This window comes from Equus asinus, chromosome 3 (genome assembly GCF_041296235.1).
Source record: "Equus asinus isolate D_3611 breed Donkey chromosome 3, EquAss-T2T_v2, whole genome shotgun sequence".
Classification (NCBI taxonomy): Eukaryota; Metazoa; Chordata; class Mammalia; order Perissodactyla; family Equidae; genus Equus; species Equus asinus.
Window position 1 is genome coordinate 129,724,239 of NC_091792.1, and position 16,662 is coordinate 129,740,900.

The following is a 16,662-nucleotide window of genomic DNA, read 5'->3' on the forward strand; positions in this document are numbered from 1 at the left end:
TTCCAGGGAAGAAAAGGGTAGAAGTAATATTGGTAATTAATTTTTTAATCAAAACATATAATATCAAGAAAAACAATGATATGTTTCTGATATATTTCTAGTACATAAAAATATCAAAGCTGGTTTATTATGACACAATATATACTACTTGACTCTAATTTTCATTTTATTCAGGATTTCTTAAATTACCATTTTCTTAATCATTCCATACAATCTTTTCCAAACATCTTTTATCAACCTGGAAAAAACTAGCAGATCCTAATAACTTTAAAAGAAGTTATTCTCAGGCTGCAAAAAAATCTCATAAGAATATGACTAGCATTTCAAGGCTTTAATTAATTATTAACTAGTGAGTAAAACATTCCTCTACAAATGCTTCCATTTATGCCATTATGGCAGACTAGATGTCCCAAAGGGCCCTCCTGGTACAATAAAAGTGGACCCCAAGTGAATTAAATCAAACATACATTTTAAGTTCAAGCAAAGAAAAAAAATTTCCAGTATTTGAAGTCTCTAGATGACTAAATATGAAATTATATTTGTACTTTCAATCATGGTGGCTTATTTCTTTGTGTGGTTTTGTTTAGGAGCTCATATTTAGTTGAACCTAATATATGGGAATTCTCAGGCTTTAAACTGGGAGTGCTTTCATTCCTACAGCATCTGGATTTGCATCTGCCAGAAGGCCAGATGGTATGTGTTAGTCCCTCAAGGGTCTTGTCTCAATGAAAACATCTCAGTTGCAACTTTTCTATCTTGGGTTGGATCCAAGGCTTAGTGTCTGGATCCCAGGGCTAATATTAGCATTTGCCACCTGGGCAAATCTGGCTTTCATATTTACCTACCTCGATCTTGACTGGTTTCAGATCACAGAGAAGCAAAGAGATAGAAAATACGAAAGAGAGGTTAAGAGACATAGACACAGAAGACAGAGCAAAAAGGTCTACTATACATCTAATCCAAGTCCCAGAAAGAGAAAAGAGAGTACATGGGACAGAAGCAATTTAAAGAAAAATGGCTGAGAATTTTTCAGAACTGATAAAAGACATCAATTCCCTGATCTCAGAAGCCCAGCAAATCCCAAATAAGATAAATAATAAGAAATCCAGAACTAGAAACATAGTACTAAAAATGTCATTCACCAAAGATAAAGGGATGATATTAAAAGCAACCAGAAACTTAAAAATAAAAAAACTATTCATCTACAAAGGAACCAACTATTAGAATTACAGCTGACTTAACAATAATAATGGAAGTCAGAAAAGAGTTAAATGTTATCTTCAATAACAGAAATGTCAATCTAGAAAATACACAATACCTAGCAAATACATCTTAGGAGAATGGGATATAAAAGGATTTTCCAACTAAAAATAAAAAAGAGTTTGACATGAAGCAGGCCTACGCTGTAAAAAAAAAATCCTAAAAGATGAATGCAGGCAGAAGGAAGTTCCCAGATGAGAGGTTTATGACGAAAGAAAAATTAAGCACAAAGCAGCAACTTCATGAGTGAAAACAAACACTGTCTGTACGTTCTAGACAATCATAGCATGTATGTTGGTAAGTATCAGAGTCAAAACATTTGAAAGTCCTTGTATTTGTGAGGAGGAAGGCTAAGAAAATGGTTTAACTTTAAATTTAAAGTTAAATTTAATGTAACTGCATGGTAAAATTTTTAATGTAACCATTAAAAGAAAAATACTGTATATAATTTCCAAATTAGTAGAAAAGGAGAAAATAAGAAAACCTGCATTCAATCAAAAAAAAAAATCCAAAATAAGGCATGACAAGAGAAAAAAAATTCAAATACATAATATCTGTGATAGGAGAAAAACTATTGACAGAAAAGGTGAGATAAATAGAAAGCACATAGAGTATAACAGTAAGAAACAAGACCAATTATATGAATAACCAAAATAACTGTAAAAGAACTGAGCTTATCAGTAAAAAGGCAAAGATGGACAGAGTGGATTTTTTTAAAACCCAGCCAATACTAGTTACAAGAGAGACATCTAAACATAAAGATACTGAAAGATCAAAAGTAAAAGTATGGAAAAAGATATAACACTCAAACACTGACTAAAAGGAAGCTGGTGTAGTTCTATTAATGTTAGACAAATTAGACTTTACAACAAAAATTAATATTAAGGATAAAAGAAAATCACTAGATAAGGATAAAAGGTTCAATTAATTAGTGATATAAAAATCTTAAGCTTATATGCACTTCAAAAAATATCCTCAGAATATATAAAACAAAAATAGGTAGGATTATAAGGAGAAACTGATATATTGAACATAACAGGGAGATTTTAACATACATGTCTCACGGTAGATTTCCTCATCCCTCTCTTAAACATTAATCCATCAAGCAAATTTTTTTAAAAAGTAAAGCTATAGGAGATGTGAGCAACAGAATAAATATGCATAATTTAATGATATATTAATACGCTATAACCAGTATACATTCTTATCAAGCAAACATGAAACACTGATAAAAAACTGATAATGAACTATGTCATAAAACTTGTCTTAAAAAAAAATCAGACTTAGTTATCACATAAACCGTGATCTTACCTACTGCAGTTAAGTTGAAAATCCATTTTTTTAAGAAGATAAATTTAAAAACCATCTGCTCAGAAAGTTTAAAACATAGCTCTCAATAATTCAAGGGTTAAAGAATAAAATCAATCATAATGCAAATTAGAAAATAAATTATAAAAAGAAAGTATTATATATTAAAATTCTGGGAGCAGCTAACATAGGACCCAGCGAAATTTACAGCCTCAAATGCTCATGTTAGAAAATGACCTAAACTTTCAGGTAAAGACTTCTAAAAAAACAGAAAAAAACAAAGCAAAATAGACTTTTAAAAAGCAAAGAAAGTAGAAGAGATGAATTAAACATAAAACAAATGTACAATACAAAGATCAATCAAGCAGACATGTTTATTTGAAAAGGCTAATAAAAAATCTGATCTCTGGTGAGACTAAGCAAGAAAAAAAAGAAGGAAGATACACATAAACCTATTTGGATTGAAAATGGGAACTTGAGTATAGATGCTGCAGAGATGTAAACAGAGAATAACTACTTTAATAAAGTCTTAAGAAATTTGAAAACTCTGGTGTAATGGACAAATTCCAACTGAACCTTCTCACAAAGAAAACATCAGATCCAAACAGTTTCATACGTTAATTCTATCAAACATTCAAACTTACATAAACTCAGAAAAAGAAGAAATACTTCCCAACTAAATCTGTAAAACTAAAACCATGATACCAAAGCCAGGCAAAGCAGGGCAAGGAAGAGAAAACTGTAGATCGATCTCACTCATTTATACTGATGCAGAAATCCTAAACGAAATATTAGAAAAGCAAATCTAGTAATGTATCGAAAGGAGAATAAAAAGGAATGAACTACTGATAATATGCTACGACATGGATGAACCCTGAAACATGCTAAGTGAAAGATGCCAGACAAAAACGCCACATATTGTATGATTCCATTTATATGCAATGTCCAGAATAGGCAAGTCCGCAGAAACAGAGAAGCAGATTAGTGACTGCCAAAGGGAGAACTGGGAGTGACTTATAGCAGATATGGGGTTTCTTTTGGAGGTGATGGTTGCACCACATTGTGAATATACTAAAATTAGGTTGTCCTTTAGTTAGTATAGAAATCACTTAAAATTACCTCTTAAGAAAAAAATACCCTGACCAGAATTAAGTTAGGGCTAACTCTAAGGGAATCCATAGCATGAAGCAAAACACATTTTATGTCCATGATCTGAGTAACATTTTTATTCAAGTCAAACAATCAAACAAATAAAAACGTTTAACCTTGGGGGAAAAAAGGTGGGGGGGCGGGGAGTGAAATATCTCAACAGCTGGACATTTGCTACCTTTTCCATCTATACATCCTCACCTCCTTCCTGTATTCCAAGTCACTAGGCAGCCACAAGAATTTGTTCCTCCCAGGAGTACGTGGTTCAGGTATGCCAAACCCTAGAGTCTGTTCTACTTTCAGATATTGCCATTATAAGTAATAAAGTTCTGACTATATAAGACAATTGGGATTTTTCTGTTAACTCAACTTTAGGAACAAAAAGATACAAACTCTTCATAAACTGAAAAAGAAAAGTCTATAGGCAATACAAAATTTGTTAACAATTTTTAAGTGACAAAGCTGCAATCTAATCCATTTTGTTTCCTTCATTATTTATAAGGGGAAAAAATCTAGATGGACTTTCTATCACTGTCATGAAATAAAAAATATGCTAGATAGCCTTCAAGTGTTACCTTGCAAGTTCCTTTGGTTTGAACTTCCACCAGGTGTCTGGTTCCCGAAAAAGAACTTTATATTTATATTTTTGCGACTACATGCAAAAAAGACAAAAACATTTAAAAATAATTACTTCCATGAAATTAAATTCACTGTATTCAAATTCAAAGCATGTTAAAACTGGAAGAACCTAAAAGATTATCTAATCTTGATGAGTTTGTTAAACTGGTAAAACGCAATGTCTTTGACCCAGGAATTAACTTCCAGAAACTCAAGCTACTGATAAATACTTACGTAAGAGTGCAAAGATATATACACCAGGATATCCAGTTCACCATTATTTGTAACAGCCAAAAAATGCAAACAACTCAGTGGCTTTTAATATGGAACTGGCTAAATAAGTGAAGGTACAACCAAACAATGAAAATATTATACAGTAATTTTTAAAATTCTATATGTATTAACAATTAGAAAAGGTCCTTAGTATAAATTATTAAGAAAGATACAGAATTTTCTCTAGGGTAAAAAAGGATTATTCACATATTTATACATGTATAGAAAACTTTTGGAAAGATTCTCAAAAATAATATTGAAAGCATCTACTCAAGGGAGTAGGACTTCAGGTGTTCTTTCTTATGGTTTGAATAATTATCATATATATGCATGACTTCTATAATTTTAAAACTACTTCAAATAACAGCTCACTCCATTTTTCAAAACTCTAATATGACTATAACCTGAAAACCAAGCCCTACACTTGCGCACTAGATCCATCTCCTCTCTCCATCCCCAGGATACCTGGGTCCAGCAATTTCTCCCTCCCTCCTGAATCAATCCCATCACATTCTGTTTCTTCTCCCATCTTACTCTTAACCCTACTTCCCCTGCCAACTATCTCCCCATTCTCCTGCTCCTCTTTGCAGGAAGATGTCTAAAAATAATTACTGTATTCTCTGTCTCCAGCTCCTCTCTTCTAGCCTCTCTTAAACCCACTCCAATTGTCTACTCTACTGAAACTGGGGGCAATGAGACCATGAATTACTGCCACATTGAAAACTGCTATGGTGAATTCTCAGTCCTCTCTTACTTGACCTTTAGCAGCATTTGTCACAGTTCATCATTCTCTTCTCCTTAGACTTTTCTTCCTTACACACTATTGTTCTTCCTCCTACCCCACTGGGTAAGTGTTCTCAGTCTTTTTGCTAGTCCTTCCTTTTCACTCAGATGTCTCACAATGGAATGCCCCAAACTTAGTCCTAGATCCTCTACTCTTGATGTATACTCACTTCTTAGGTAATATCACTCCCTTCCTTGGCTTTAAATATCATGCATATGGTAATGACTCTCAAATACATATCTTTAGCCCAGAATTCGCTTCTGAACTCCAAAGTCATAGATCCAATTACCTATTCAACAAATTTAACATATCCAAACCCAGACTTCAGAAATCCATTACGCCACCCCCACCTCAAAACTATGCTATCAGAATCCTTCTCCATCTCAGCTGATAACAGTCTCCGGTTGGATAGGCCAAAAACCAACCTTGATGTCATACTTGACTCCTCCTTTCCTTTCACTTCCACATCAATCCAACGAGAAATTCAGTCGGCTCTACTTTCAAAATATATCCAGAATCTAATTACTATTGTCACCTTCACTGCTACCATGCCTTGGTGTGAGCCACATGATCTCTTACTTTAATTACTGCTATAGCCCTCTAACAAGTCTCCCTGTTTCCACGCTTGTCCTCCCAAGTCTATTCTCAACACTACACTAAAGTGATCCTATTAATAAATAGTTGGATCATGCCACCACTCTGCTTAAAACCCTCTGCTTTGGATTGATGTTTGTGTCTCCTCAAACCCCATATGTTGAAACCCCATTCCTGTCATGTGACTATATTTGAAGATAGGGCCTTAACTATGGAAGTAATTAAGATTAAATGAGGGCATAAGGTGGGGCCTTGATTCGATAGGATTAGTGTCCTTATAAGAAGAGACACCACAGAACTCACTCTCTACACCATGTGAGAATACAGCAAGAACATGGCCATCTGCAAGCCAGCAAGAGAACTCTTACCAGAAACTGACCCTGCTGGACCTTGATCCAGGACTTCGAGCCTCCAGAACTGTGAGAAAATCAATTTTCTGTTGTTTAAGCCACCCAGTCTATAATATTTTGTTATGGCGGCCCAAACAGACTAATACATCTTACACGCCACTCAAGGTAAAACCCAAGGTCCTTACAGTGATCTGTGAGCCCTCACACAATCTCTCCAACCACCACTACATCTCTGACTTCACCTCCTCTCTCACTACGATCCCCTCAGTTTTATGACAAGATGCCCAAAGTGGTCACTGCTATAATCTGTCATTACTGACAGAAAAGCCCAAAAGTCAACCCAGACGCCAAGGTAGAAAGTGACATAACAACCTGTAATGAGCCTAGTCACTTCCATCTCCTCACTACAGCACCAAATTTCATCCAACTTATTCAGGGCCTGATAACAGCCCAGGTCTTTAATTACCTAAAGGAGTGTCATGTAGCTCTTAGGATCAAATTCATTTTAAATGCACACACACACAGAGAAAAACAGAGACTATGAATTTAAAGACTTTTTCAACTCCCCTATCAATATGTAAATCTTAATAATATGTTATATCACTTGAGAGGATTCTGATTTACTTACGTCACGCTATATGATAGCTCACAAGGGAAGATATATATATTTATATTTTTATATATAGATACATATTTAAAGTAAAGTAATAAGTTTTGCCAGTTGCCACTAAGATATCTGACTGTCCCTTATTTATTCTCAATTTACTACTTAGCTACTTTTGTAAATGACAGTCAAAACAGTAATAGACAGTTATCTCCAATCTATTCAACTCCTCCAGAGCTCTTATTATCTTGCTACTAAAAGAAGCAAAAAGTGACTCTCCTTCTCTATAGTAATTCCTATATCTACTTTATGAAGAAAAAACTAGTTTGCCACTCTACAATAATTATGACTCCTTTATATTTCTGAGTTGAGAAGAGCCAAGGAATCAATAATGGAAAAATAGCTTTATATTTTCAATTATTATATAAGAAAAAACGGAAAGGAAAACATTATAGAAGCCTGAAGCAAAATGAAAATCAGAAAGAGTAATTCGAGGCCTTCTTTATTCTCTACACAGGAAAATAAAGTGTCAAAGAACTTTCTAAGATGACAACAGGAAGCTAAGGAAAACCTACAGAGAAGTCAAGTAAGGTTAAGGGGGAAAGCATGCCACCCATGGTAAACATATTCACCTAGAAATTAGGAACTCCTAAAGCCAGAAAGCAAACCGAATTCCAGCTCCCAAAATACAGTAAAATCGTGTCTTTGTTTCCTCTACTGACACTGCACAGAAGTAAAATCTCATTTGCTTTCAAAAGACACAATTTTCTTCAGAAGGTGAAGCATCACACCATCAAAACAGTACAAGTGCACTAGGCACAGCAAAGGAGGTAGAGGCTGGACGTGTCAAGGACATAGAAGAGGAAGTACCACATTCATTCACTAAGGCAAAAATTGAGGTCCCATGTCCAGGCATGTGCTAATCTTTGGGGAATAAACCAAACAATACCCAAAACTTACAAAAGCTTCATTCGTCAATTTACTCAATGAATATACATTTAATACATGTCAAGCATAGAGCTATACCCTGGAGATTTGATGACAAATAAAACAACAGTTTTACCTCAAGAATATACAGATGGCCTAGAGCCAAATTCAGCCAGTATTGGGATAGCCTAGCAGCTAAAGATAGTTTTTATGTCTTTAAAGAATCGTTTGAAAAAAGAGAAAAAAAAGAATATGCAAGAGAGACTGTACGTGGCCCACAAAACCTCAAATATTTACTATCTGGCATTTTACAGAAAAAAGTTAGCCAACCCTACTTGATAAAAACAGTATGCTTGTGGCCGGCCCGGTGGTGCAGCGGTTAAGTGCGCGTGTTCCGCTTCAGCGGCATGGGGTTCACCAGTTCGGATCCCGGGTGTGGACATGGCACTGCTTGACAAGCCACGCTGTGGTAGGTATCTCACATATAAAGTGAAGGAAGATGGGCACGAATGTTAGCTCAGGGCCAGTCTTTCTCAGCAAAAAGAGGAGGATTGGCAGCAGATGTTTGCTCAGGGCAAATCTTCCTCAAAAAAAGGAAAAAATCAAAAAAACAGTACGCTTAATGCTATGACAGAATAAAGCCAGGGTGCCATAAAAGTAGAAAGAGTACTCAACTCAGCTTTTTAGTAAGTTAATGAATGCTAACTTTCTGAAAATGGTGACATCAAAGCTGTGCAAAAAAGGACTGTGACAAGTCTGGAGAACTGAAAATAGTTGAGTTTACAGAATTCTGAATTTCTCAGAATAGCAAAATTTCAAAAGAAACTTGAGGAATAACAAAGAATCAACAAATTGTGATTCTGCCAAATAAGAACAATAAGAAAAAGAATCATATATATATATACACACACAAACATAAAATTATTATATACACACAAACAGAATTATAATTTAATACCACTATTTTTTCATAAAAGACATCAAAAAACAAAAATAATCTTAGAATTTAAAAACTGAATCTCAGAATTTGAAAACTGAATAAATTTAGCTTTATGGAAAAAACTATTTTTATTTTTCTCATTTTGCTAAAGACCAGAGAAAATTCAGTTACAGACAGTCCAGGGACTGTTTGCTTGAGATTCACTTGTGTAAATAACACCTTCCAATAATTTTACGCCCTCTATTATAGACTTACGACAACTTATGGTACAAACCAAAGCAACATATGGCTTCATTTCCCATGCCTGTAGGTTTGTATTATCTATTATTATAGGAGATATCTTCTTCTCAAAGGCTTCTTTTGCTGAAAAACACACACAGAAAATGACAAATCATTTTTAATAACAATATTAAGCATTATCTTGATATTTTAAAAATCTGATCTTGTTTTCATAATTTGAAAATCATAAATGTGCTAATTTTTTCACAGCCCTACTTCTAAATATCACTTTTGTGTACATGAAAAATTAAAGTACAGGTAAATGTTGAATAATAAATACTAAATAAACAAATACTAAGGTTATAATCAGAGAAAAGTATTAACTAAAACTATCTGATCTAAGTTTTGCATGTGTGTTACAAGCATAAACAGCATAAATTTTTAAAAAGCTATCACTAAAAACAATATCATGCTGGGACCAGCCCAAGTAGCATAGCAGTTAAGTTCATATGTTCCACTGCAGCGGCCCCAGGTTCGCCAGTTCAGATCCTGGGTGCGGACCTATGTACCACCTATCAAGCCATGCTGTGGCAGCCGTCCCACGTATAAAGTAGAGGAAGATGGGCATGGATGTTAGCTCAGGGCCAATCTTCCTCAAAAAAAAAAAAAAGAAAGAAAAAGAAAAACAATATCATGCTAAAAGCAACATGGTATCCTGGATAAGACTCTGGAACAGAAAAGGACTTTAGTAAAACAACTAAAATCCAAATAAAGTCTGGAGTTAGGTAATCGTAAGGTACCAGTGGTAATTTCTTAGTCTTGACAAATGTACCATGGTTATATAACATGTTAAGATTACGGGAAATTGGGCAACGGATATACAGAAACTCTACATTGCCTTTGCACCCTTCCCATAAATCTAAAATTATTCCAAAATAAAGCTTAAAAACAAACAAAAAATATGGACAAACACCAAAAAATATATATATAATGATTTGAAATAAATATTATATACTGTTGTGCAGGAGATTTTCTTATAAAACTACCTTTTTCCCCCAAGGAATTAGACCATTCAGGAAATTAATGATAAACCACAATAAATAAGCTTTACAAGGAAATTATTTGGAAGTTTTAAAAGTTCTGTCTACTCTCTTACAACTCAATAATAAAAAGGCAAATGATCCAATTTAAAAATGGCAAAAGACTTGAATAGACAGCTCTCCAAAGATAAACAAATAGCCAAAAAGCCAAAAACATGTTCAACACCATTAGCCATTAGGGGAATGCAAATCAAAGCCACGCACACCAGGATAACTATAGTCAAAAGACAGATAATAACAAAGTGTTGGTGACAATGCAGAGATGTTGGAAAGGTCATAAAGTACTAGTGGGAATGTAAAGTGGTGCAGTTGCCTTGGAAAACAGCTTGGCAGTTCCTAAAAAGGTTAGACTTAGGTGTGTATATTCATAGCAACATTATTCATAACAGCCAAAAAGTGGAAACAAGCCAAATGTCCATCAACTAATGAAAGGATAAATAAAATGTAACATATCTATGCTATGGAATATTATTCGGCCATGAGAAAGGAATGAAGTATTGATGCATGCTACAACATGGATGAGCTTTGAAAACATTATGCTGAGTGAAAAAAAATTCACAAAAGACCACATATTATATGATTCCATTTATATGAAATGTCCAAATAGGCAAACCTATAGATAGAAAGTAGGTTAGTAGTTGCCTAAGGCTAGGAGTGGTTGGGGAGAAATGAGTGAATGATAATGGGTACAGGAAATTTTTGGAGTGATAAAAATGTTCTAAATTGTTGTACAACTCTGAGTATGCTAAAAACCATGTGAAATCTCTCTCAATTAATCTGTTTAAAAAAGATTTAATACTATTATTTAATATTATTATTGCTGTGGTTGTTGCTGTAGTAAGGGCATGTTGAACCATTCCTAAGCACTTCTCCTTCTCATTTTTAACCTTTACAACAATCCTGGGGGTTAAGCATTATTATGTCCTTTTACAGATGAAGACACTTGGCCTTGGAGAGTATAAATACAGTCATCCGTTGTTTAACGATGGGGATACACTCTGAGAAAGGCATTGTCGGGTGATTTCATCACTGTGCGAACATCATAGAGTATACTTAAACAAACCTAGATGGTGTAGCCTACTAGACATCTAGGCTATATGGTACCAATCTCACAAGACCACCGGCATTTATGTGGTCTGAAATGTTGTTATGTGGTGCATGACTGAAACTTGCACAAGATCACACAGCTAGTAACTGACAAACCCAAGATTGCTCTTCACCACATCATACTGTTTCTTTTATTTTTAGCTGTGTTGGTATTTTCATATTCCTGAGTTCTCACTTTAACATTTAGTTCAAGAAAGAATATTTAAAAATTTAACAATGTCTGAAGACAGCAAACTCAAGAATCATCCTGACAGTGCATTTATCATAAAAGAAAGGCTAAGTAAAATATTGTCTATAGTCTTCATAAGAATTCTCCATATAAAATTCAAACTATTCATATAACTAAACATTTCATGATAAAACCATCTTAAGTAAACAAACAGTTGCACTAATAAAGAAATTAAGATTTTTACCTATGATCTTCCCACAGATTCAGTTTGAGAGCCTTTTTTTTTTTTTTAAAGATTTTATTTTTCCTTTTTTCTCCCCAAAGCCCCCCAGTACATAGTTGTATATTTTCAGTTGTGGGTCCTTCTAGTTGTGCTATGTGGGATGCTGCCTCAGCATGGCTCGATGAGCGGTGCCATGTCCGCACCCAGGATCCAAACCGGAGAAACCTTGGGCCACTGAAGCAGAGAGCACGAACTTCACCACTTGGCCACGGGGCCAGCCCCCAATGAGAGTCATTTTTACTCTCCCATTATCCTCCATAAAAATTAAAATTAAACCAACCTAGGGAAGACTAGTGGTTAATGATGCAAATTCCATTTTAGGAAACAGGAACCAGAGAATACCAGACAACTGTAACCATCTTAAGCTACGCTGTGACCCAAGTAGAAAATCTTATTTGCTTCTGACGACATTGATTAAATGAAACTTAAACATGCCATGCAATGATCTAAGCATTTTACAAAAATTAACTCATTTAATCCTCACAACAACTCTATGAGATAAGGTTACCTCTTACTATATAACATAAAGATTGTCATAGTTATAATTTTACATATATATTATAGTTATAATATAGAGTTAAAGTTAATCATAACTTTTTTAAAAGTTATATGTCTCAAAATACAAATATTAAGCAGATTTTTTCTTTACATTACTCTTTTTTTTTTTCTCCCCAGAGCCCCAGTACATAGTTGTATATCCTAGTTGTAGGTCATTCTAGTTCTTCTACATGGGATGCTGCCACAGCATGGCCTGATGAGCGCTGCATAGGTCCACGCCTAGGATCTAAACCAGTGAACCCCAGGCCGCTGAGGCGGAGTGCACAGTTTACCACTCGGCCACATGGCTGGCCCCCTCTTTACACTACTCTTAATATTATTCCAGAATCCGATGTCTATTCTTACCACGATTCTGGTTCCACTCATGTGCTTCTCCTAAGTACTTTACATCAAACTGGTACTGTCCATTTATGTAAAAATAATCATCAGTACTAAGAATGACTCCATTCGGATTATCCTCTTGCAAAGTCCTGTGAAAGATAAATGGAATTATTTTCATAAACTTTTCTTCAAATTTTCTCTCCTAATTTTTACAAGGTCATAATCCAAATAGAAAATTCAAGTATTATTATTTAAAAGAGCGAGAATATTGTAATATTCAAATGAATCATATTGCAAATCCTCTAAGCAAAAGTTTGACTCCCAAGAAAACTGACCTAAGACAAGTCTATTTTGCTTTATGTAAATTATTATTTCAGACACTTGTTTAATGTTATAAAGTCCTTTATCCTTAACTACAAAGGTTTGAAGATTAACAAATTTTTTTAGTTATCAAGAAAACCTGGTAACTGAAAATGCTTCAGAACTCCTGTCAGTCACAGGTTCCCCCTCACCTGGTCATTTGATACACAGTGACCTACTTCACCCACTCTAAGTGGAAGGTCACTTCAAGGTAGGCAAGTAGCTTGATATTCAACAGATCTCCAAAAGCAGATAAAGCTCTACTGCTATAAATTTAGTGAGTACGCCAAAAACATCCCACAATCTAATGTTAATAGACTATTAATCTGTTAAACTATACACAGTTAAGATAGTTTTGGGGGGGTTGACACCTCTCTTTCCTGATTCTGGAATTTATCTTCTACATAATTGAGATACATGTAACGACTAAGCAAATAGAATCCACAGAGACATAATGCTACCATTCTTGACCATTTGTAAAATATCACCATTTATTGTCTCCTCCTAAAATAGGTATAAGTGTATCTAAAGATAAAATACATCTCTTGAATGTAATTTTTATTAGCATCTACTAAGTGCCAGGCACTGTTTTAAGCACTGAGCACACAGCAGTGAATAAAAAAGACAAAAATTCTTGCACTCATGGAGCTTACCTTCTAGTGAATGCTCACTTGATGCCACCTTCTATCCTCTATTTATCCTCGTCTCCTTTATCTCTTACATTTCCCCTTCTCTGACACTTCCTCTTTTCTCTTTAAACATGGATGCATCTCATCTATCTTTAAAAATTTTCACCATGCTGTAAGGACCCCTTTCAACTCTTACCCAGCTTCTCTCCTTCCCTTAGCTGCTTTGTTATCAATGCTTCATTAACCCTTTGTCTTCTACCTTCACCGTGCAACAAAGTTGTTTTTAAGATATCCACTCATGACTTTCTTTCCAATAAATCCAAAAGCCTTTTTTCATGCCTTATTTTCCTTAGGCTTGCACACTAGTTTAATACTATGGACCATTCTAAGAAAACTCAGCTTCTATGTCTCTGTACTTCCCAGTTATTTCTCTCTACTCATTCAAAAAATATTACTAAGTTCCTACCTAATGACAAGCACTTCTTTCTCTTCCTATTCTCTAACTGCAGCTGCCTCTGGCTCCATGGCCCCTGAAACCTAGTTCTTCAAACCTGTGTCACAGCTCTATTACGTTTTAAGGTACCACCTTTCATTCCAATCTCTTTCACAAACTACAATATCATGAAGGATTGTAATATCCATAACATTAAATTAAAATGGTTCATTATTGTTGTTATTAAATCAATGAGAAAGTCTACAGAAGAATATGCTTATAACTGAATGAGCAGAAAATGTGGAAATTTACTGGAAAATAAACCCAAAGAAAGCATATCAGAAAACTGAGAATGAGCTCATCAAAGACATTCCCAAGTATATATGCATATTCACTAATATGCATATTCACTAAGACTAGACATACCCATGATCAAATAAAAAAGACCCAGCTAAGAAGAGAAGAAAGCAAAAACTTAAAATTTGGAAGGAAAAGGAAAAAAAAGAACTGGTAAATAAAATATATTAGATGTAGACCTTCTGGAATTTAAAGAATAAGTGGGGTAGGAGAGACTCTGAAAATAATACTCTTTAACATGTGCTACTGAAAACACAACAAAGCTGCTCCCAAGCCTGACTCTAGTCTCCCAGACAAAGCCACCCACAACATACCGTAACTACAAAAGGGACACAGATGGACATATGAGACAAAATAATTGAGAGTATCATATTTTGTAGCAAATAAATCAGTGAAAACTTAAAGTTCTCTGACTACCAGTGACTCATCCTATGCTGTCTTCCTTCAAATCACACATTTTTAAAAGCATTATTTAACAACATGCTACAATTACAAATTTCCAACTAGCAGTAGAATTCTTGTATTTAAGACTTCCTTGAATTCAAAATCGATTATGGCCCTTTAACTCTATAATCAAAGATGAACTCATCTTTCTCCCAAATTAGTTTTCCTCTACATAAAGCTATTTCTGTTGATTTCGCAAGCTCACAATCTTGAAATTATCTTTAATTTCTTTCTCTACTTGTCTCTTAAAATAATAATCTAAGATGAAAGAATTCAATAAAAACTGGAGAAAAGAGTGCTATTAGCTACAAAGTTATAAAAAATTAGTAAAAAGAAAACATTTTAGGGGTTATTAACATCTCTATTAAGCAAAAGCATTTCACATATTCATACTATTACAAATGTACAGGTTCATGAATTACACTCTTTTTTTAAAACTGAATTAAACCTCATACCTTGCCAAAAAAGATTTTCCTGATCCCGGAAGCCCTCTGAGAAGAACAAGAACTAGTCCAACATAAGATGATGTCTTCTTTCTTACAACCTGCGAAACTGGAGTTTCTTGTACTTGATAAGCACTTGTTCCCTCTTTATTTCTCCATACCTTTGTTGGGGAAGTGTGAGAAATACCTGGGGGTGGAAACGTATAGTTGACAGGTCTCCAGTGTGCAGCTGTGGTTACAACAGGAGCTACAAAGCCATGGTTTCCTTGAAAGAGGTCAAAAGTAGGAACCATTGGATTCCACATTGGTGGAGGTGGAGGCGGCGGCAGGAGTAGAGGAAGAGGGGTGAGTACTGGGCAGTAATTCACATCCTTCCCCTTTGGCGGCAGTTCAGTATGTTTGTGTGACTTGAAACTGAATTCTTCAGAAGGTACAAACATATCAGGTACAGAAGTAGATTTCTGATTCTCACCTCTACCTAGCAAACCAAGCCCTGGATTTTCCACAGTGAGGTTTAAAGAAGCCTGAGATTCACTGACATCCAAATCTACAGGAGCTTGAGAGAACTGAGCCTGAAGACACCCCGATTCTAAGAGCTCTTTCTGTCTTTGATTGAGATTGCTACAACCCCCCCTGGTGTCACCTGCTACATGTAAAGAACTACTGAGCAGAGAATCTTTCAGTGCCAATGTGTTATTCCTTATAACACTTTTGGACTCATTCGAAACTGAATACGAAGTTAAGGAGTTTGAATTTAATGTAGAGGCGGAATTGTCTAAATTTTCACTGTTCAAATCCATATTTTGTGTAGAAAGAATGGGAGCCATACTATTTGAATCTGAACTTATAAATTCACTCGGGTCACTAAAACTACTATCATCTTGCAAAGGCAAAAATGAGTATACTTGGTCACTGGGAGAAGAGTTCAATTTCTCAAAAGCATTCTGTATTAAGGAATCCAAGTCTTCAGTTAGCTGCATGTCCAAAAATGAATCCATTTTTGAATCTTCACTCTCTCCTTCAGGAGGACACTTTTCCATTATTTCATGTCCTGCTGCACTTACTTGGTTCTCAGAAGCAATGAAGCTTTTTGAAGATGATTCTTCTATCTTGGCATCAGTGTCAGATAATTCTAATAGACAATCCATGGCATTTTCAACTGTACAATAACAAGAACAACAGTAACACCAACAAAAAAAAATATATATATATGTACTGAAAATAGTAAAATATGATTTGATTAAAATCTACTATAATCATACTAGATTCTGCATTGTAGAGAAATTTATAAATATTCAAGTCATTTTTTTAAAGTAATATTTTACTAACATACCAGTCTGTATCAGTAAAAGTTCTGAATGAATGATGGAGACATCCAATGTTGTTACTTTCAGACAAACAGTAATAAACTAGACTAATGAACTGCCATCAA

General features: G+C 34.8%; 1 protein-coding gene across 8 annotated transcripts in view; it reads right to left on the reverse strand.

The window, feature by feature from the left end:
* Positions 1-16,662, reverse strand: part of N4BP2 (NEDD4 binding protein 2) — a 110,453-nt gene that overhangs the window by 40,999 nt on the left and 52,792 nt on the right. For all 8 annotated transcript variants that reach the window (XR_011502260.1, XM_014857204.3, XM_014857205.3 and 5 more), the window contains 4 exons: positions 15,243-16,389; positions 12,589-12,713; positions 9,082-9,170; positions 4,293-4,369 (listed from right to left, as the gene is read on the reverse strand). Coding sequence is in view for 7 of the 8 variants with exons in the window: in XM_014857204.3 (XP_014712690.2) it covers positions 4,293-4,369; positions 9,082-9,170; positions 12,589-12,713; positions 15,243-16,389 (1,438 nt within the window). In the remaining variant the exon portion in view is untranslated. The remainder of the gene's footprint in view (positions 1-4,292; positions 4,370-9,081; positions 9,171-12,588; positions 12,714-15,242; positions 16,390-16,662) is intronic.